The sequence below is a fragment of the Aspergillus sclerotioniger genome (assembly GCF_003184525.1).
Source record: "Aspergillus sclerotioniger CBS 115572 chromosome Unknown BO94scaffold_81, whole genome shotgun sequence".
Lineage (NCBI taxonomy): Eukaryota > Fungi > Ascomycota > Eurotiomycetes > Eurotiales > Aspergillaceae > Aspergillus > Aspergillus sclerotioniger.
Genome location: NW_020291071.1, coordinates 1 through 17,704, shown reverse-complemented (window position 1 = coordinate 17,704; position 17,704 = coordinate 1). Strand labels below are relative to the sequence as shown.

The following is a 17,704-nucleotide window of genomic DNA, read 5'->3' as shown; positions in this document are numbered from 1 at the left end:
AGCGTTTCCTTTTTCGAAGCTTCTTTGCATTAGAAGCGCGTAATTCGTGGATTTCTTCACGTGCAAGAATAAGCTCATTAAGATGTAATTCATGACCTTTAATAAGCTTATCAAACCGCGCCTCTAGCGAAGATGAAGGACTCTGCGTACGCGCTCTAAGTAGCTGCTTCACAGTAGATGCCTGCTTTTCAAGCTGCCTAGTTGTATAAGGCGTTTTTGGAGCTGTATTGGTTGATCGACTGCCTGGTGGCGTAGGGGTCTTTAGCTGAATATTCAGCTGACTGAGTACCCTGTCTGGATTGAATGGAACTAGGCCAGCACCTGCGAAGCTATTCTGAATAGTATCTGTTTGAAAAGCGCGTTTGCGAGCTTGTGGAAAGGCCTCTAGGAAATCAAGCTTGTCGATATGGTTGATTCCTAAGCGTGCCTGCTTCTCTACTAAGCTGCCGTACGCCCGCTTTAAAGGCGAGAAGCAGCCAACATCTAGAGGCTGTAGTAGATGTGATGAATGTGCAGGCATGCAGATAGGAATAATATTATTCTCACTGCATATCTGGTCGAATTGAGGTGTAAGATGGCTGCTATGGCCGTCGAGAATTAGAAGACGATATCCCCCAGTTGTATGACTAGTAGTAGCAGGAATAAAGAGGTTTTGAAGCCAGCGAAGGCCTATCTCGTCCGTAGTCCATCCATTAGGACTAACCTCAATCCTGCTATCGCGTGGGAGTTTGATATCTTGATACCAACCCTCTATATGGACCTTTCCTTTAAAGATCACACATGGAGGAAGCGCCCAACCAGTAGAGTTAATACACTCGATTGAAGTAACCCATTCTCGATTGCCTGGTTGTACAAGAGAGGCCTTTCCGTAGTAATCAGCTCTAGTAACTACTTGAGCAGTAGCTACTAGGCCCATAGCGAAGCCAGTTTCGTCAAAATTATAGATATCTTCTTGTGCGATCCCGTGTTGCATTATAGTGATTTGTACGCGATCAAACCACTCCCTAATAACTTTAGGGTCTTCGCATTTAGCGCGCCGATAATCATAACGTTGAGTATAGCGAGTTTTCAAGCGATCTTGTCGTTTAATAAAGTTGTATACCCATTTCTCCCCGACTGATTGGATTGGTGTAGTACCACGCTGAGCGAGTAGAATATTGGCCATTTCTCGTATATGAGAGGGTCGGGGAGGCGCTCCACGTCGATCTAGCGATAGAATCCATTGTACGAGCGATTCCTCTTCATTTTGAGTCATTTTATGATTATTGGCGCGTATTTCTGCACGTGTAGTAATACCATGAAGTCGCCTGCGGATAGTTCTCTCAGCAACATTATAAACACGAGCTGCTTCACGAATACTGCAAATTTCTGAATTTTTTACAGCAGAGACTGCTAGTAGGACTCTTCCTTCCTTTTCGATTAAATCTCTTGGATTTTGACGCGCTTTTGGAGGCATGGTTAGTGGTTGAAATGAGCGAGGTGTTTGACCGCGATCAAAATTTAGGAGGTGCGGCGCTCGCTTACGTGCGGCGCTCGCTTACCGGATACGTTATAGAGATACAGCGTAAGTAAGTCGGGATGTCTATAGTACCTAGAGTAGATAAGCATCGCGAAATCCCGGGATATCACGTGGTCTGCATCTGTGGCCTCTCCGGTCTGCCGTAAACAAATTTCGCCGTCGCCATCTCCGCAAAAAGTCCGGGGATGCGATAGTCGGTCCGTCATCTTCAACCTCCATAACACCCACGAGCGTGTTCCGCAGCTCTCCCTCGGACTCCGTCCCCACCTCATCCCCGTCGAGCTCCATCAGCAAGCACACCACCTATACGCCATGAACGTCCCAGGAATGAGCGCGCCGATGGGCGGCCTCGGAGGAGCCGGCGCAGCAGGTCCCAACACGGCCGGCATGAGCGAGCAAGAGCAAGCCATGGTGAAGATGGTATTTCCCCTCGCTCCTCACCCCTCATCATCTTCCCTCAATCTGGCTAACACAGTGAAACAGATGTACGGTGCCATGGAATCCTGTCCCATGAAGACCGTCATCTCCGGTACCATGGGTTTCGGTCTGGGAGGTGTCTTCGGTCTCTTCATGGCCAGTGTACGTTCCCCTGCCCTTCTGCTCTCCCTGCCTCCCATCCAATCCCTCTCTAACACCGCTATGATATACTGCAGATGTCCTACGACTCCACCTTCACCCCCCAAGGCAAAGCCATCGCCGACCTCCCCTGGAAGGAACAAGTCCGCCGCGGTTTCAAGGACATGGGTTCACGGTCGTGGTCCAGCGCCAAGAACTTCGGCATTGTGGGTGCTCTGTACTCGGGCACCGAGTGCTGTGTTGAGGGGCTGCGCGCCAAAAACGATCTCACTAATAGTGTGGCGGCGGGATGCATTACGGGTGGTATTCTTGGTGCGAAGGCGGGCCCGCAGGCTGCTGCTGCGGGGTGTGCGGGTTTTGCAGCTTTTAGTGCGGCGATTGATGCGTATATGAGGATGCCGGAGAAGGATGATTAGGTGGTTTTTTTTTTTTTGGAGGTGTGGTTCATGGGTGGCGTTTTTGTTTGGGATGGTGCATTGCTTATGGAGTTGGGTTTGTGTTTTTGTTTGAATTGGGTTTCTTATAATAGAGCTTGTTGGGGGATGCTGGGGGTCTTACTCAACTCAGTTGTATATTATTGTATAGATAGAGTTAGATCGGAGAGTATAGTACTAAAGTTTATTTTGGGTCTAAATGCTTGAATTAGCATGCAGGGCAGATAATATATAGACTGACCTCAGAGGGGTGATCATATACCTATAAGGTCTAGACTCAGCCATTGTCTGTGGTATGATAGCTAGTACACATCTGGCCATTGCAATTGCGAATCAAAACAATCAAAAGTTGCAGGAGGATGTAGTAGTCCACGAAGAGGATTGATTAAAGAAATGAGTGCTAATCGGAGATATTTGGTCAGGATGCAGATCCAGTAATAATCTAAGAATGTAGATTAGGTTTCACAATGTAGATTGCTTCTTACACCTTGGGAGCATCTATTTAATACCCTTGTTCCCCCACAAATACTCCTACTCACACAAGGAGACTACTACATGATCAAGATGACCCCCCAGAAACAGCCTCAATATAAAGCCATCATCTTCGATCTAGGAGGTGTACTGTTCACATGGGAACCATCAAAAGATATCTTAATAACCCCTATACTTCTGCAGAGCATACTCTCTTCACAAATCTGGCATGACTATAAACGAGGAACCCTAACCCAAGAAGATTGTTACCAAGCATTAGCCACTCAATTCAGCATTGACGTGTCAGAAATTGCCCTGACCTTCAATCAACCTCGCCAAAGCCTTACCACCAATCTCGCCGGCATGACCCTCATATTGGAAATGAACACTATCGTTCCCAAAATCGCAGTGTATGCCATATCCAAACCAGACGATGCAGTCCTCCTGCAGACCAATCCGAAGGCATGCATTTTCGACCGTATATTCCCATCCGGACTACACAGCGCACGCAAACCACAACTAGGCTTCTATCAAAAAGTCCTAGATGAGGTGAGAATTCCACCTGAGCAAATCATCTTCATCGACAATCAGCTAGGCAACATCATATCTGCCCAGTCAATCGGCATGCACAGTATCCTCTACACGCAACCCTCACTCCTCAGCCAGAATCTCAAAAACTCGATTCTAGACCCCGTACAAAGAGGAATGGAATATCTCCGTCGCCATGCAAAAGCCCTCCATAGCACGGTAGATGATGGTCAAGTCGTTCTGGAGAATTTCTCGCAACTTTTGATTCTCGAGGCTACGGGTGATGAGTATGATATATCCTGCAAGTTCAAATATAATAATGATACTAATATTCCGGCATCGTGTCCAGAACGCTCATCTCCCTCAAACACCACGAATCAACCTGGAACTTCTTCCAAGGTGAATATACATACCCCCCTCCATCTCTCCAACACAAACCCTAACACAAACACAAACAAATCAGGCCCACCCACCTTCACAACCTCCACCTTCCCCGACGACGTCGACACCACCTCCCTAGCATGGCTTATCCTCCCCGCCCCGAAACCAATGATATCTGCCCTGCTCGACAGAATCACCACATCCCTAGTAAACGAAGATGGCATCGTCACGGTACGTCCTTCCCCAACCCTACCCCAACCCCCAAAACCAACACCAATACCCATACTATCAACAGACATACTTCACCCCCCACCGCCCCCGAACCGACCCCGTCGTCTGCACCAACGTCCTCCGCCTCCTCCACAAATACAACTACAATTACAACACCACCCTCCCCTCCACATTGCACTACATCCACACCACCCTCCACCATCGAACCTACCTCCACGGAACAAGATACTACCCCACCCCCGAAAGCTTCCTCTACGCCGTGAGCCAGTTATGTGCTCAGGACCCGTCTCTCACCTCTTTGAAAGAAGTCCTAGTGGAGAGACTCCAAGAAAGGATGAATGTAGAAGTAGATGCCCTCGCGCTCGGGATGCGTATCTTGGCGTGTTTGAGTATGGGGTTTACGCGGGGTGAGGTCGAGGGGGAAGTGGAGGAGTTGGTGTTGAGGCAGTGCGAGGATGGATCTTGGCCTGCGGGGTTGTTTTGTCGGTTTGGGGTGTCGGGCGTGGGCATGTGGAATCGGGGGTTGGGGACTGCGGTTGGGGTTAGGGTTTTGAGGGTTTATAGTGTCTAGAATCTAGATTGTGGAGTGAGAGGGTGGGTTGGTGATTGGGGTCGGGGGTTAAGGATTGATTTGGACGGGTTTGTGCTTGTGCTTGTGCTTGTGCTTGTGCTTGTGCTGTATTGTATGTGGTATGTATGGTGCTTGGGTTTTATGTTATGGGTGTTTGTTATATAGGTATGGGAATAGTAGTATAAGGAAGGGTTTATCGAGTTGGATATTTTGGGTGGTTATTTTGGATGATGGGTTGGCGGTGAGGGTTGGATAGGGTCATCATCGTTATCTATTCACAACGTTTTAATATCATACATACTCACGAGCAACCTAAGGCAGCACAATGTAGCGCTCCAGGTGCTTAGGGATCGCGCCACGAAGTCCCTTCATCTCCAGCCACGACTTCGAGAACAGCCGGTCTGCGTACCGGTACGCACCGTCGCACAGAATTGTCACCACCGTGTGTCCCTTGCCCAGCTTCTTCGCCACTTCCTGCGCGGCCACCACGTTCAACGCAGAGCTGGCCCCCAGGTAGAGTCCCTCCTCGTCCAAACAGCGGTACACCATCTCGATCGACTTCTCGTCCGGAATGTTCAGCGATCCGTCCAGCAGACCAACGTCCGGCTGCAGGTTGTCCGTGACTCGACCCTGGCCGATGCCCTCCGTGATACTGCTGCCCGTGCGGTCGATCAGGTTGCCGCCGCTCTGGATGTAGCTGTGCAGCACACTGCCCGGGGGATCGGCGAGGAAGCTCTTGACTTTGCCGTCGCTGACGGTCTTCAGGTAGCGCGTAATGCCAGCCAGGGTGCCGCCGGTGCCCGTGGCGCAGGTAAAGGCGTCGACCTGTCCGTTGGTCTGGGCCCAGATCTCCGGACCGGTCGTCTCGATATGTGCCTGACGGTTAGCGGTGTTGTCGAACTGGTTGGTCCAGACGGCATTGTCCAGCGACTCGGCGTGGCGGCGTGCCTGGTGGTTGTAGTTCTGCGGGTTGTCGAAGGCGACGGCGGGGACGGGGTACACCTCCGCACCGAGCAGGCGCAAGAGGTCAATCTTGCCCTGAGACTGAGTGTTGGGCATGTAGATGACGAGCTTGTAGCCCTTGGAGCGGCAGACGTGTGCGAGACCAATTCCGGTATTTCCTGCGGTTCCTTCGACCACGGTACCGCCGGGTCTCAGGAGGCCCTTCCGCTCCGCATCCTCGACGACGAACAGAGCAGCTCGGTCCTTGACACTTCCTCCGGGGTTCTGGAACTCGGCCTTTCCGAGAATGTTGCAGCCGGTTTCGTCGGAGAGCTTCTTAAGGCGGATGAGGGGGGTGTTGCCGATGGCTGTGAGGGGTTAGTATGCGGCTGTAGGCGGGCATGGCAGAGAAGCTGCATACCTTCCGTGAGGCCGTTGACGAAGCCCTGTGCTTTGGACACGCGGACATTGTAAGAGGTTCCCTCCGCTGCGCGAAGGGCAGTCGTGCCAAACCGCCGGATGCTCTGGCGGAACATGCTGTCAATTGCTCGCTAATATCACAACCAGAACGCCTGGAGAATGGGCAGAGTAACACCCGCGAACCCCGAATCTCAGATGCCGATGGTCGGCGTTAGTCATCTCCATCACGTGGTCGATGGCGTGATTGCTCATGCTGCTCATTGAGGTGAAGGAGCTGGACGGGCACTTGGATTAATGCGATGGCACGGCATTATTGGCTGTTGATGGAAACAGTGAGACCATGAGAAGCCAAGAACAATGACATCACTCTTCTGTGAGCTCTTGACCCAAGATCAAGTTGGTCCCTGTAGGTAATAATGTTAGTACTATGTAGAAAATAGCTGTATCACGTGCAGCCCTAGCCCTTATCGGGCTTCCCGTTTGGGCTGTTTGTTTATCCTGCCCCGTGACACCTCCGCAATGTTTGGATCGGCCAGCAACCGTCTTTGTCTTCAACCCCTCCAGACTTGACAGACGCCAAACACCCCGCGGACGGACGATACGCCTGGATTTATCAATGCCACCGATTTAGGATGATTTTTGACGATTTTTGACTCCATACCCCTTACTGAGCTGTCTGAGACGATACCCCACCCCACCATTGAGCCACCATGCCTGGCCGATCCGCCCGTTCAACTTCCACCGCCACGCGCAAACCCTCCGCGCAGCCCTCGCGCGCTGGATCTGTGACGCCTTCGTTCGCTATACCCGAGGAGCCCGCGCTGCCCGAGGCTCTTCCCAATCTGCGCCGCGATGTTTGCTCCATCTTCGCCGATGCCCAGCGCTCTACGACCGGTCATCGGAAACTCGCCGTGCGACTAAGAAAGCTCCAAGAAGCCTGCTGCGGCATACCCCAGCAGACGTCCAAGAAGGATGGCAAGAAGGCTCAACCAGAGCTGTTGCTTCCATCCGAAGAGACTCTGCCAGAGAAGGAATTCAACGTGGAAGTCAGCCGCTGTGCCCTCCGCATTCTCCCTATCAAGAAATCAGAGCCTGTCGGCGACCGCCTCCTGCGCTTTCTCGGCGCGTTCCTGACGCAGGCTTCCGAGAAGGATGCGGAGCTTTTTGCCATGGACGAAGAAGAAGACGATATGGAAAACTCCCCCGGGACACCAACTGCTCGCTTGACGACCAGTCTGATCAATTTGGTCATTCCCCTGCTGGCCACGAAAGACAAAACGGTCCGCTTCCGCGCCACTCAGATCATTGCCCACATTGTCAACTCTTTGGAAACGATAGACGACGACCAATATCGTGCGATCCGCGGAGGCCTCTTGAAGCGCATCAGAGACAAAGAGCCTGCCGTGAGAGTGCAGGCTGTGATGGGATTAGGCCGCCTCGCGGGCAACGAGGACGACGACAACGATGAAAGCAAGGCTCTTCTCGAGCGACTCATTGACATCATGCAGAACGATACGAGTGCCGATGTGCGAAAGACGCTGCTTATCAACCTGCCTCTCGTGCCCGGAACCCTGAAATACCTCCTTGAACGAGCCCGTGATCTTGACGCAGGCACTCGACGGGCCCTGTATTCACGCCTTCTCCCCAGCCTCGGTGACTTCCGACATCTCTCGCTGTCTATGAGGGAGAAATTGCTTCGGTGGGGTCTCCGTGATCGAGACGAGAGCGTGAGAAAGGCCACTGGCAAGCTGTTCTTCGACCGCTGGGTCGAAGACTGCGCTGGCACCAACAACGACCCCGAAGCCGGTCCGGTTGGTCAACGCTCTCCACCCAACACATCCGCGCTTCTAGAGCTTCTAGAGAGAATCGATGTGGTCAACTCCGGTGTGGAGTCTGGAATTGCACATGAGGCCATGCGCAGCTTCTGGGAAGGCCGTCCTGACTACCGCGAGGCTGTCGTCTTCGACGAGCCTTTCTGGGAGTCTCTCACAGCAGAATCCGCTTTCCTGATCCGCTCTTTCAGCGACTTCTGCCGTGTTGAGCATGAAGGCAAGTATGATAAGCTTGCGGACGAGAAGATACCCGAGGTCACGGCTCTTGCGTTCTACCTACACAAGTACATGACCGACCTCTTGCAGCGGAAGAAGGTTTCCAAGGACACCGGCGATGCCAATGATGATGAGACTGTGGAGCAGGAATTTGTGGTTGAACAACTGCTGCATATCTCCATGACGCTGGACTACAGTGACGAAGTCGGACGACGCAAGATGTTCTCCCTACTCCGCGAGTCGCTGGCCGTTCCTGAACTTCCCCAGGAATGCACCAGGCTCGCGGTCGAGACCCTGCGGTGTGTTTGCGGCCCCAACGCCGCAGCGGAGTCCGAGTTCTGCAGTGTTGTCCTGGAAGCCATTGCTGAGGTCCACGACACCATTGTTACTGAAGACAGTTTTGTGTCTGCCAGGTCCGAAATCAGCGACGCTAGCTCCACTCGTCACCGATCTGAAACCCCCCAAACCGAGGACGAAAAGCCTTTCAACAAAGAGGAGGCCAAAGCGAAGGTCCTGAAGGAGATTGTGATCAATATGAAGTGTCTGTACATTGCCCAGTGCATGCTGCAGAATGTAGAGGGCAACCTGCAGGCCAACATAAACTTGGTGACCATGCTGAATAACCTCGTCGTGCCTGCCGTTCGCAGTCACGAAGCTCCCATCCGTGAGAGAGGTCTTGAGTGCTTGGGACTTTGCTGTCTGTTAGACAAGGTGAGAACCTCGCCCCATGCCTACTACGCCCTACTAATGACTTTCTCTTAGAATTTGGCCGAGGAAAACATGACCCTTTTCATCCACTGCTACAGCAAGGGCCACGAGGCCCTGCAGGTGACTGCCATCCATATCTTGTGTGATATGCTGACAACGCATCCCACCTTGCTCGTACCTGTGGTTCAGGCGGACGGCGAGATGGTGGCCCCACCAGTGTTCCAGAAGCCATTGCTGAAGGTCTTTGCACGATCGCTCAAGTCCAGCTCGCCCAACAGTGTTCAGACAGCTGCTGCTACAGCCCTCTCGAAATTGTTGCTTACGAACACATTCACGCCCTCGGGACCGAATATTCCCCAGGCTATCCAGGAATACAACCAGACTGCCATCGAGACACTCCTGCAGTCACTCGTGCTCTCCTTTTTCCACCCTCGTACTCGGGACAATCCCGCACTGCGACAGTCTTTGGCCTACTTCTTCCCTGTGTATTGTCATTCAAGAGTGGAGAACACACAACACATGCGCAAGGTTGCGGTTCCACTGGTTCGGGCAACCCTGAACGCGGCGGAAGAATACTACTCACTCGAAGCCGAGGAAGACAGCGACGGCGACATCGACGAGACTGTCGGCCAGAGAGAACTGAAGGCGTTGATGGCCGGCGTTGTGGGTATGCTGGGTGAGTGGACTGACGAGCGGCGGGTCGTTGGGCTAGGCGGAGAACGGGTTCTGGCGGGTGGACCGGCCAGCTCCAATGCTTGTGGGTTCGTCCACCTGGCCCTGGTCAAGGACATCTTAGAGCGTGTTCTAGGGATCAGTACCGGCACCAACCGCTGCTCCAAGGAAGAGAAGAAACTCCTCTTCTCGCTCCTGAGCAAGCTCTACATCGCCCCACCCACGGTGCCCTCACGGTCAGGATCTCGTAACCCCGAAGGCGACGATCCATTCCGGTCCAGCGTCCGTAGTGCCCAGGGTGAAATTACGCTGGAGAATACGGAACTAGCCAAGGAGGTTAAAGAACTGCTGGATGAGACGATCGAGGAAGGTCTCGCCGCCGAGGCCGCTGGGCGAAATGCCCTGGTCAAGGTCAAGAACGCGGTTCTCAAGCTCTTGGCAGCCGCTCACGGCGGACGCCCAGCCAGCGCGCGGACTCGGGAGGGCATGGAAGAAGGCGATAGCGATGTGACGAGTGTACGGTCGATGAGCGTTCGGTCAGGCAGTGTGCGGCCGTCCATTGAACCCGGGCTCATGCGCCGGGGCTTCTCCTTAGAGCCGAGTATTATCGAGGAGGAGGATGAAAATGAGGACAGCCGGACAACGATAGTCAAGTCTGAGGCTCACGATGAGGAGTAATGTGGACATGGATTCGGTTGGCGTTCGAGGATGGCTTGGTTTGGTGCGTAATGGTTGGCTAGCACTGGGACGGTCGTGTATTTAGGTGTTTGGGTACAAGTGTACATGATGTTTTAATGGTCACTTCTCGATGACTCTTCATGGGGTGCATTGGATACTGCGGAGGTGCGCCGGGACGGTCCTGCTGGGCCTGGTGCCGGGAGGACCGTGTGATCTGGAACGTGAACGAAGCCGTAGCCTGCCGGCGCGCGCTAGTGGGAGTTTAGACAGGGATTATTGAAGCGGGAAGGGATGGGCAGTGTCATGGCCTGATATGGATGGCGCGTGGTGATAAGCGTGTCCGTCCACGGGATTGGAAAATGTCGCACTCGCAGGGGAGGCCGTCAGCACTCAGCAGCCCTGGCCCTCACTAGTGATACCCATTCTCCCGACTCCATGATCCTGGCTCGATTAGTACTAGTCCATTGGTACTAGGATGGCCATTACAGTCCATCACAATCTCATATCAACATTTGATTGCAAAGCACAACAAATCTGCTCCGTGGATTGCTTGAAGGGACCGACCCAAGATTACCGCCGTGGTAATACCCGGGCAGGCCCAATCACGATGCAGGGAGCGGGCACTGGCTCCTCAGGCCGGGCGGTCCTTCGGATGCGAGACCGGCGGATAGTGGAGCCCTCCACGCCCTCCCCGCCCGCCATTGGCCAGCGTCGCAGGAACCTCCACGGCGTCGCGTTTTTTTCCTTCTGTCCTGTGCTGGGCTGGCTGGTTGGTGTTGCTCGCCGGTGGAACAGACAGCACCAACTCCCGATCGAATAATAATCAATTGACTTTGCTTTGACATTCGGCGATGTCTGTCTGGCACATGGCCAGTCAGGCTATTGCCACGGGGCGCCCATGTCATCCTCACTGGCTGCATCCTATCGCACTGGCTGCCTGGGGAAAATATATCCAGGGTTTAAGGTTAATGGGAATGGATCAGCTTGAGTCGAGCTCCTGGCGGTGCGTGCCGGGTCGGAGATACCGTCAGACAGAAGTACGGTTTCACTCCCGATATTCCCCTTCTGCCTGGGGTCCGTCACGCCTGTCAGAGTGTCAGGTATTATTGTTGAGGGGGTCAGCTTCGAGGGCAGGTCTGTCCAAGCCCAATTCAATGGGCTCGAGCGTGTTCATTGGCTCTGGGGATGGTTCGTCGATTGACAGGTGGTGTGGATAATGGATTGATGGATAGATGGACGGTTGGGGTTCCCGGTCCATATGTCGATGGATGCCAGTACCAGTCGTAGTTCTGTTAAAATTGGCGGCCTCTCTGCCTCTCTTTGTCTATTGTAGATAATCCATTTGATCTAAGGGCCGGTGATGGAATGGATGTCGCTGATGGTGAATCGATCGGTTCAGACGGTACCGACCTGTCATACAATACGGCGTATCCAGGCGGAACCCGGCGATGGTCTGGGATGTATCGACCAGCACGACCCTCAGGAGGGATTCGTCCAGACCAGGAGAATGCCCGGAAACAAAGCCGGAAGGACTGGAGGGAGAGCGTGCAGGGAATTGAGCGTGATGATGATGATGATGAGAAGGAATCCCAGCAGCCCCCGTAGCAGGTGAACCATAGACGCCGGGGATTTGGGCCATGCCCTCGAGGCCGAAACTTTTCTTTTAATCTCGACGCTCCACCACCACCAGCGAACTCGTCCGTCCTGCTTCTTCCCATCCTGGCCTTGGGACTTTCTTTTTCCTTCTTTCCCTTCCCTCGTCCTTCTTCCCTTCTCCTCTCCTCCCCTCCTCCTCCTCCTTCTCCTCCCTCTTTCCCCCCCCGTGATCTCTTTTCCCCTCCTATTCACGACGGTCTCTTTCTTCCCCTCCTCCCCAGTCGTGAAGCCGTGTCGCCTGCTGTCCCCTGCAGAGACACGTTTTTTCCTTTCTCCGACCCGTCCCTTTTCCTTCCTCCTCCTTCCTCTCCTCCTCCTCCACCCCCCCCCTACCGCTCCGTTGGCGTGAGAACCAGCCAGCGTTTAAGAGACCGTGAGCGATGGCCGTTTCAGCTCCCACCCCGAAGCTGGATCGCTACATTGTTATCCACGTCGCGACCACTTGCGACGAACATGGAGTCTACGTCACCAAGGACTCGGCGGAGGTGATTGAGCTGGGGTGGATCTTGCTGGATACTAAAACCTGCGAAGAGGTGGGCATTATTTGATTCTCGTTCATTCATTCATCCAGCCTTCCCCTCCTCTGCTCGGACGATTATCCGTCGGGCGTTCATCATTCCTCTGAACTCAGACCTCCGCCCACAATTTCTATCCATTGCCATTCGCTAACTCGGCTGCCTTCCTCGGCTTAGTTGCACCATGAGAGCGTCCTCGTCAAGCCCGTCAACACCCCGATCACGCCTCTTTGCAGTAAGTGCACCCTGTCGACCTCAGCCTGCCTAATCACCAATTCCTTACCTTCTCCTTCCCGTCCCTCCATCCGTTCCCCGTGCCCGTCCGTCCCCTGGTTCAATGGCTGACGGTCTTTGAAAGCGAGCCTGACGACTCTGACATGGGAACACGTCCGCTCGGCAGGCACTTTCCGCGATGCCATCAATCGGTTCGACGCTTTCGCCCAGGAGCACCTTATCAGCAAAAACCTGGAGTTCGCCTTCGTGACGCTGGATTCATGGGATCTTCGTGTGCAGCTGCCTCGTGAGGCTCGAGACAAGGCCGTGGTGCTTCCTGCATACCTCCAGCACTCCCGGACATTCGACCTCCGCACCGAATATCAGCGCTGGCAGACTCACCACCCGGAGTCGCTGCCCTTCGGACCTAGCTCTCTCTCCAACATCTGTGCCGCTCTCGAAGTCGAGCCCGTCCAGTCCTCCGCCCCTATCAAGCACAACCTTCCCTTCCACCTGCAGGCTCTGGCCCCCGCATCTCCCCGCCGGGCCATGGAGGAGGCCATCACACTGGCTAGGGTGCTGCGCGGCTTGATTCGGAAGTCTCAGCCCCCCCATGAGCACCCCGAGATCTTAACCCGGCCCATGGATGCCCGGGCTGACGTTCGTGCCTTCCTGACCGAGCGCAGCAAGGTTCTTCATTTGAGCGGGCTTCCCCATGATACCACGCAGTCGGAGTTGGAGAGCTGGTTCACTCAGTTCGGTGGCCGCCCGATCGCCTTTTGGACCCTCCGTACTCCCGACCAACACAAGCCTACTGGCACCGGCTTCGCGGTTTTCTCGTCCCATGAAGAGGTATGTAATAGCCTGTTCGCCCCTTTCTGTTTTTATCCCCGAGCTGGATATCTAACGTGACCCTGCAGGCTGCCGAGAGTCTCTGCATGAATGGTCGTGCCCTCAACGAAAAGGCTATCGAGGTCTCTCCTTCGTCCAGCCGTGTCCTTGACCGTGCCGCTGAGATCCTCACACCATTCCCCCCCTCGAAGAACCGTCCCCGCCCTGGTGACTGGACTTGCCCCTCGTGTGGATTCTCTAATTTCCAGCGCCGCACGGCATGCTTCCGTTGCTCGTTCCCCGCTATGGCAGCTGCCCCTGACCCGATGGGATACGGGGCCTACGGCTACGGCCCCCCGTCGATGATGCCTCCTCACATGGGTCACGGCCACGGAATGGGCCATTCCCGGGGCATGGGAGGCAACGGTGGTGTGGTGCCCTTCCGTGCTGGTGACTGGAAATGTGGCTCCGAGGGCTGCGGCTACCACAACTTCGCCAAGAACATCAACTGCCTGCGTTGCGGTGCTCCTCGGTCTGGGGCGGCAGTCGTCGCTGACTCGGCCTTCCCGTCTCCCATGGACCCTCCCTCGAGCTTCGGCATGGGTCCCAACTCCATGAGTAGCACCCCAGCACCCGGACCCTTTACGGCTTCGACTGGCAGCTTTGGCGGCTTTAGCCAGCAGTTCGCCGCGCCTCCCAACAACTACGCTTTGCCTTCCGGCTTGGGCAGTGCCCCGGCCGCCTATCCCCCCATGGGTCAGATGAACGCTGGTTATGGCTCCGCGAACGCTTCTCACTCCGCGGCCTCGTTCGCCAACCCGGCCGCTCAGGCTGCCTTTACGGGTGCCGATCACACTTCGTCCACCAGCGCTTCTAACGGCGCCTTCTACGGCAACGACGGATCGAGCGACCCCTTTGCCTTTCTCTCCACGGGCTTGGGAGGCCTGACGGTGGGAGAGGACGCCCACTCTCGCCGCAACGGTGCGGGTGCTAACAAGTCCCCGGCGTAAAGGCCGTGGAAGCCAAAGCTTCGGCCGGGGAGTTTTGCGATTTATTTTCTACGACGGTTCTCCCTGACGGTTTTTGTCCATATGGTGGTCTGGATATGTTGGTATATGCGACGGTTGGTATTCCGTTGATGCGCATTTGTATAAGGAATTCTGCAGTTCTGGTGCATAGGGTTGGGAGGAGCAGGCCGGTAGCGTGTCGTCGTTTCGTCCGATTTGATCCTTTCTGTTTTGCCTGGTCTCTCGCAGATTTGACGTCTGACCATTTTCGGTATGTCTTATTATTTACGTGTTTGCAAGCGATGTTTGAGGGCATAGAAGACCGTCCGGGCAGGTGGGCCCAGGCGGTCCTATCCACTTCTTCGTTTCGCGTTTGTTTTCTTCATGGAGCGGCATGGGCTTCGCGCCGTTCTCTCGTCCTGGGCACCTCTCCGGCGGAGGTTAGCTGGCTAGGACGGTTCGAGCATGGCATTGCATTCTAGATATTGTTTTTCTTTGGCTTTCCGAGTTCATCTGCGCGCTTCGACAATAGGGATCATTGGAGAATCACGGTATTGATCATGGTTGGGATACAATGGAACGGACTCTGTTGGGGGTGTTGGGGTATTCCTTTTGAGCCAGCAAAATTTCGACCAGCAGCGACGAATTTGGGACATCCGCGAGGCACATGGATTGGGAGTCGTGCGTGCGACAAGACTGTTCTGGGTGTCCATAATTCTTGTACTGTTCTTCATATTATTTACTGTTCGCGTCTTGTCTTTACACATACTTTCCCGCGGGCTTCGTCGTTCTGTCCCTCAAAAGTCGACACGTGATTATCTTTCACCAGTACAGCCTTTCAGCGTTGATGTACAGCATGGGCCGAGCGTCACTGGGCCGGGATCGGGGAGTCAAGGGCTGGGATGCAGGTTGCTTCGTGGGGTAGTTCTTTTGTATGCATCTGGAATCGTTATGTCTACTTGTGTGTGTTTGCTTGGTAAACCGGTTGAGTTGGGTGCAGGTACGGCCTGAAGCATGGTGTCCATGAAGCTGATGCCGTTAGAATTCCATGTACAGTGGACTGTGTTTTCTTTACAGTTCTTAGGCTAAGAATTCAATTCGTAGTTGTACTCTGTATACTGCCTGTTCTCTGCCACCCAACATGGAAGGCGGGCAGCGTCATGCGGCTAGCCGCGCGCCAAGCGCTTGGGAGCTCTCAAGGCGGGCCTCGCGTCCACCTCCATCTGTCATCGCCCGGACACCGGATCCCCAGCATTCTACGACCCAAGACTACGAATTGTATCTTTCTGACGCCTTTCTTGCTTCCTGACCCTTCTCTCAGTCTCCCTGCTTTTATTCACCCCCTACATTCCGCCTACTGCCCATAATGTCTGGATATGATCGAGCTCTTTCAGGTAAGACAGCTAGCTACTACCTTGGCTCCTGGCCTCGTTGATGAAGGGATTCTCGATGCTAACAGCTTCACAGTCTTCAGGTATGAACTTCCGACTTGATGAGCTCCAGAAACACTCCCTAACCCTCCTACAGCCCTGACGGGCACGTCTTCCAGGTGGAATACGCCATGGAAGCCGTCAAGAGAGGTACGTCTAACCGATCCGCACGAAACCACACCCCATCATACTCATCCACCCCTCCCGTCAACCAGGAACCTGCGCCGTCGGAGTGAAAGGCAAGGACGTTGTCGTTATCGGCTGCGAGAAGCGCTCCGCTCTGAAGCTCCAAGATACCCGCATCACACCCTCCAAGATCGCCGTGGTGGACAACCACGCCGTCCTGGCTTTCGCCGGTCTGAACGCCGACGCTCGTATCCTCATCGACAAGGCCCGCCTAGAAGCTCAGTCCCACCGTCTGACGGTCGAAGACCCCGTCACCATCGAATACATCACCAAATACATTGCCGGGGTACAGCAGCGGTACACGCAGAGTGGAGGTGTCCGACCCTTCGGTATCAGTACCCTGGTTGTTGGATTCGACCCGAATGATAAGACGCCGAGACTATACCAGACCGAGCCTTCGGGTATCTACTCTGCTTGGTGGGTTTTTCTATTCTGAGTATCGGGGGTTGGATTTTGGCTGACTGATGATGGAATATAGGAAAGCCAATGCTATCGGACGGTCCAGCAAGACGGTTCGCGAGTTCCTCGAACGCAACCACCAGGCTGATATGGACCGGGAACAGACCATCCAGCTGACCATCAAGTCGCTGCTGGAGGTCGTGCAGACCGGCGCGAAGAACATCGAGGTGGCCATCATGTCGCCCGGCCAGACGATCGAGATGCTGCCGGATGACCAGATCGAGTCGTACGTGAAGAACATAGAGACGGAGAAGCAGGAGGAGGCGGCCAAGAAGAAGACAGGTCGGGGCGGCACCACGACGGCGGCCATCCTAACACGGCCCGGTGGCGGCGAGGGCGAGAGCCGGGAGTAGGCGATCGGTGGATGCGATAAACTAGAGGGCTACGAGGGCTACGTCGAACTATGAGACTCGTGCGTGCTTATATCCGGTTAATATTCCAGGGATCTTGCAGAAGCGGTTGCTTTACGTCCTTTTTCACGAAAATAAACTCCTTTATACGGTAATCCACGGGGTCTCTGATCTGGATATATGGAGAAGGTCTAGGGGTGATATACAAGGTTAGAAAGGATGTAGTGCATGAGATCGTAAGTATCGTTCGTAAGCCGTCGGAAGGGGCGGCTAGCCCATGCGATCGGAGAGATCTTTGAAGTTGAAGATGGAGCGTTCCTGGTGCCCACGAACACGGTCGTCTTTGAGCATTCTACTGATTGTCAGTACAAGATATACAAAATAACGCGTGAACCCCGAAGCAGAGAAACCAACCTAGAATCCACACGCGCATCCTCGCCCTCCACCTGCAACGTAGGCGTCGGCGTAACCGCCTCGATCACAAAATGGTTATCGCAGTGCGGGCAGTACTCGTCACTAAAATTCCTCCCAAATCAGCCAAGCCCATCCAATAACCTAATGTTGATTTCCCCCCTTTCCTATGTTCGTACCCCTCGGGGACACCAAGTGGGGGTGGGGTGACGCACCTCTCATCAAACTCCGTCGCGTCTTTCCGGAAACACTTTTTGCACTTTTTGCAGGCGAAGACCTGTGACGTAGGTGGTTGTTTAGGGGGAAGCTTTGGTTTGGTTTATAAGGAGGGAGGAGAGAAGGGTACCATTTCGTTGGTTTTGGTGAGCGAGTGGGATTCTTGTTCTTGGTGGCATTCGGCGCAGTCGAACCATTTTTTGCCTGCGGGGGAAGAAAGGAACAGGGTTAGTTTGGATGAGGGGGCGGCT

At 54.3% G+C, this 17,704-nt stretch overlaps 8 protein-coding genes across 8 annotated transcripts; 5 read left to right on the top strand and 3 right to left on the bottom strand.

Moving 5' to 3' along the window:
- Window positions 1-1,858: 1,858 nt before the first annotated feature.
- BO94DRAFT_480595 (translocation channel protein TIM22) lies at window positions 1,859-2,511 on the top strand (the record flags this gene model as incomplete). The annotated part of the gene is made up of 3 exons (XM_025608817.1): window positions 1,859-1,939; window positions 2,003-2,098; window positions 2,173-2,511. 3 exons carry the CDS (start codon window positions 1,859-1,861, stop codon window positions 2,509-2,511), a joined length of 516 nt encoding a protein of 171 aa, XP_025461277.1.
- A 568-nt stretch (window positions 2,512-3,079) lies between these two features.
- On the top strand, window positions 3,080-4,711 carry BO94DRAFT_629363 (HAD family hydrolase; the record flags this gene model as incomplete). The annotated part of the gene is made up of 4 exons (XM_025617558.1): window positions 3,080-3,815; window positions 3,878-3,927; window positions 3,992-4,140; window positions 4,205-4,711. Exons 1-4 carry the CDS (start codon window positions 3,085-3,087, stop codon window positions 4,709-4,711), a joined length of 1,437 nt encoding a protein of 478 aa, XP_025461276.1. The 5' UTR covers window positions 3,080-3,084.
- A 200-nt stretch (window positions 4,712-4,911) lies between these two features.
- Window positions 4,912-6,295, bottom strand: BO94DRAFT_540952 (cysteine synthase A). The gene is made up of 2 exons (XM_025613024.1): window positions 6,075-6,295; window positions 4,912-6,021 (listed from the first exon to the last, which is right to left on the bottom strand). The coding sequence occupies exons 1-2, from the start codon at window positions 6,187-6,189 to the stop codon at window positions 5,024-5,026; spliced, it is 1,113 nt and encodes a 370-aa protein (XP_025461275.1). The 5' UTR covers window positions 6,190-6,295; the 3' UTR covers window positions 4,912-5,023.
- Window positions 6,296-6,783: 488 nt separating this feature from the next.
- BO94DRAFT_629361 (condensin subunit YCG1) lies at window positions 6,784-10,352 on the top strand (the record flags this gene model as incomplete). The annotated part of the gene is made up of 2 exons (XM_025617557.1): window positions 6,784-8,832; window positions 8,884-10,352. 2 exons carry the CDS (start codon window positions 6,784-6,786, stop codon window positions 10,177-10,179), a joined length of 3,345 nt encoding a protein of 1,114 aa, XP_025461274.1. The 3' UTR covers window positions 10,180-10,352.
- A 1,704-nt stretch (window positions 10,353-12,056) lies between these two features.
- On the top strand, window positions 12,057-14,425 carry BO94DRAFT_387109 (putative RNA binding protein (Arp)). Its single transcript, XM_025607297.1, has 4 exons — window positions 12,057-12,368; window positions 12,528-12,585; window positions 12,709-13,415; window positions 13,484-14,425. The coding sequence occupies exons 1-4, from the start codon at window positions 12,216-12,218 to the stop codon at window positions 14,402-14,404; spliced, it is 1,839 nt and encodes a 612-aa protein (XP_025461273.1). The 5' UTR covers window positions 12,057-12,215; the 3' UTR covers window positions 14,405-14,425.
- A 363-nt stretch (window positions 14,426-14,788) lies between these two features.
- On the bottom strand, window positions 14,789-15,550 carry BO94DRAFT_387150 (uncharacterized protein). Its single transcript, XM_025607298.1, has one exon. It carries the CDS (start codon window positions 15,166-15,168, stop codon window positions 14,911-14,913), a length of 258 nt encoding a protein of 85 aa, XP_025461272.1. The 5' UTR covers window positions 15,169-15,550; the 3' UTR covers window positions 14,789-14,910.
- An 89-nt stretch (window positions 15,551-15,639) lies between these two features.
- Window positions 15,640-17,117, top strand: pre6 (proteasome core particle subunit alpha 4). Its single transcript, XM_025613023.1, has 5 exons — window positions 15,640-15,795; window positions 15,869-15,875; window positions 15,929-15,981; window positions 16,047-16,434; window positions 16,496-17,117. The coding sequence occupies exons 1-5, from the start codon at window positions 15,768-15,770 to the stop codon at window positions 16,827-16,829; spliced, it is 810 nt and encodes a 269-aa protein (XP_025461271.1). The 5' UTR covers window positions 15,640-15,767; the 3' UTR covers window positions 16,830-17,117.
- BO94DRAFT_387053 (uncharacterized protein) lies at window positions 16,967-17,704 on the bottom strand (the record flags this gene model as incomplete). Its single annotated transcript, XM_025607296.1, has 4 exons — window positions 16,967-17,178; window positions 17,241-17,342; window positions 17,453-17,514; window positions 17,584-17,704. Coding segments are annotated over 4 exons (367 nt in total), but the record flags the coding sequence as incomplete, so codon positions are not given.

Coding starts and splice junctions, on each gene's coding strand:
- BO94DRAFT_540952 (XM_025613024.1), bottom strand. CDS start 6,189: ATGTTCCGCCAGAGCATCCGGCGGTTTGGCACGACTGCCCTTCGCGCA. Junction 6,022..6,074: donor CGTCAACGGCCTCACGGAAG/GTATGCAGCTTC, acceptor AACCCCTCACAG/CCATCGGCAACACCCCCCTC.
- BO94DRAFT_387109 (XM_025607297.1), top strand. CDS start 12,216: ATGGCCGTTTCAGCTCCCACCCCGAAGCTGGATCGCTACATTGTTATC. Junction 12,369..12,527: donor ATACTAAAACCTGCGAAGAG/GTGGGCATTATT, acceptor TCCTCGGCTTAG/TTGCACCATGAGAGCGTCCT. Junction 12,586..12,708: donor CCCGATCACGCCTCTTTGCA/GTAAGTGCACCC, acceptor GGTCTTTGAAAG/CGAGCCTGACGACTCTGACA.
- pre6 (XM_025613023.1), top strand. CDS start 15,768: ATGTCTGGATATGATCGAGCTCTTTCAG. Junction 15,982..16,046: donor CATGGAAGCCGTCAAGAGAG/GTACGTCTAACC, acceptor CCCGTCAACCAG/GAACCTGCGCCGTCGGAGTG. Junction 16,435..16,495: donor TCGGGTATCTACTCTGCTTG/GTGGGTTTTTCT, acceptor GATGGAATATAG/GAAAGCCAATGCTATCGGAC.
- BO94DRAFT_387150 (XM_025607298.1), bottom strand. CDS start 15,168: ATGTGTAAAGACAAGACGCGAACAGTAAATAATATGAAGAACAGTACA.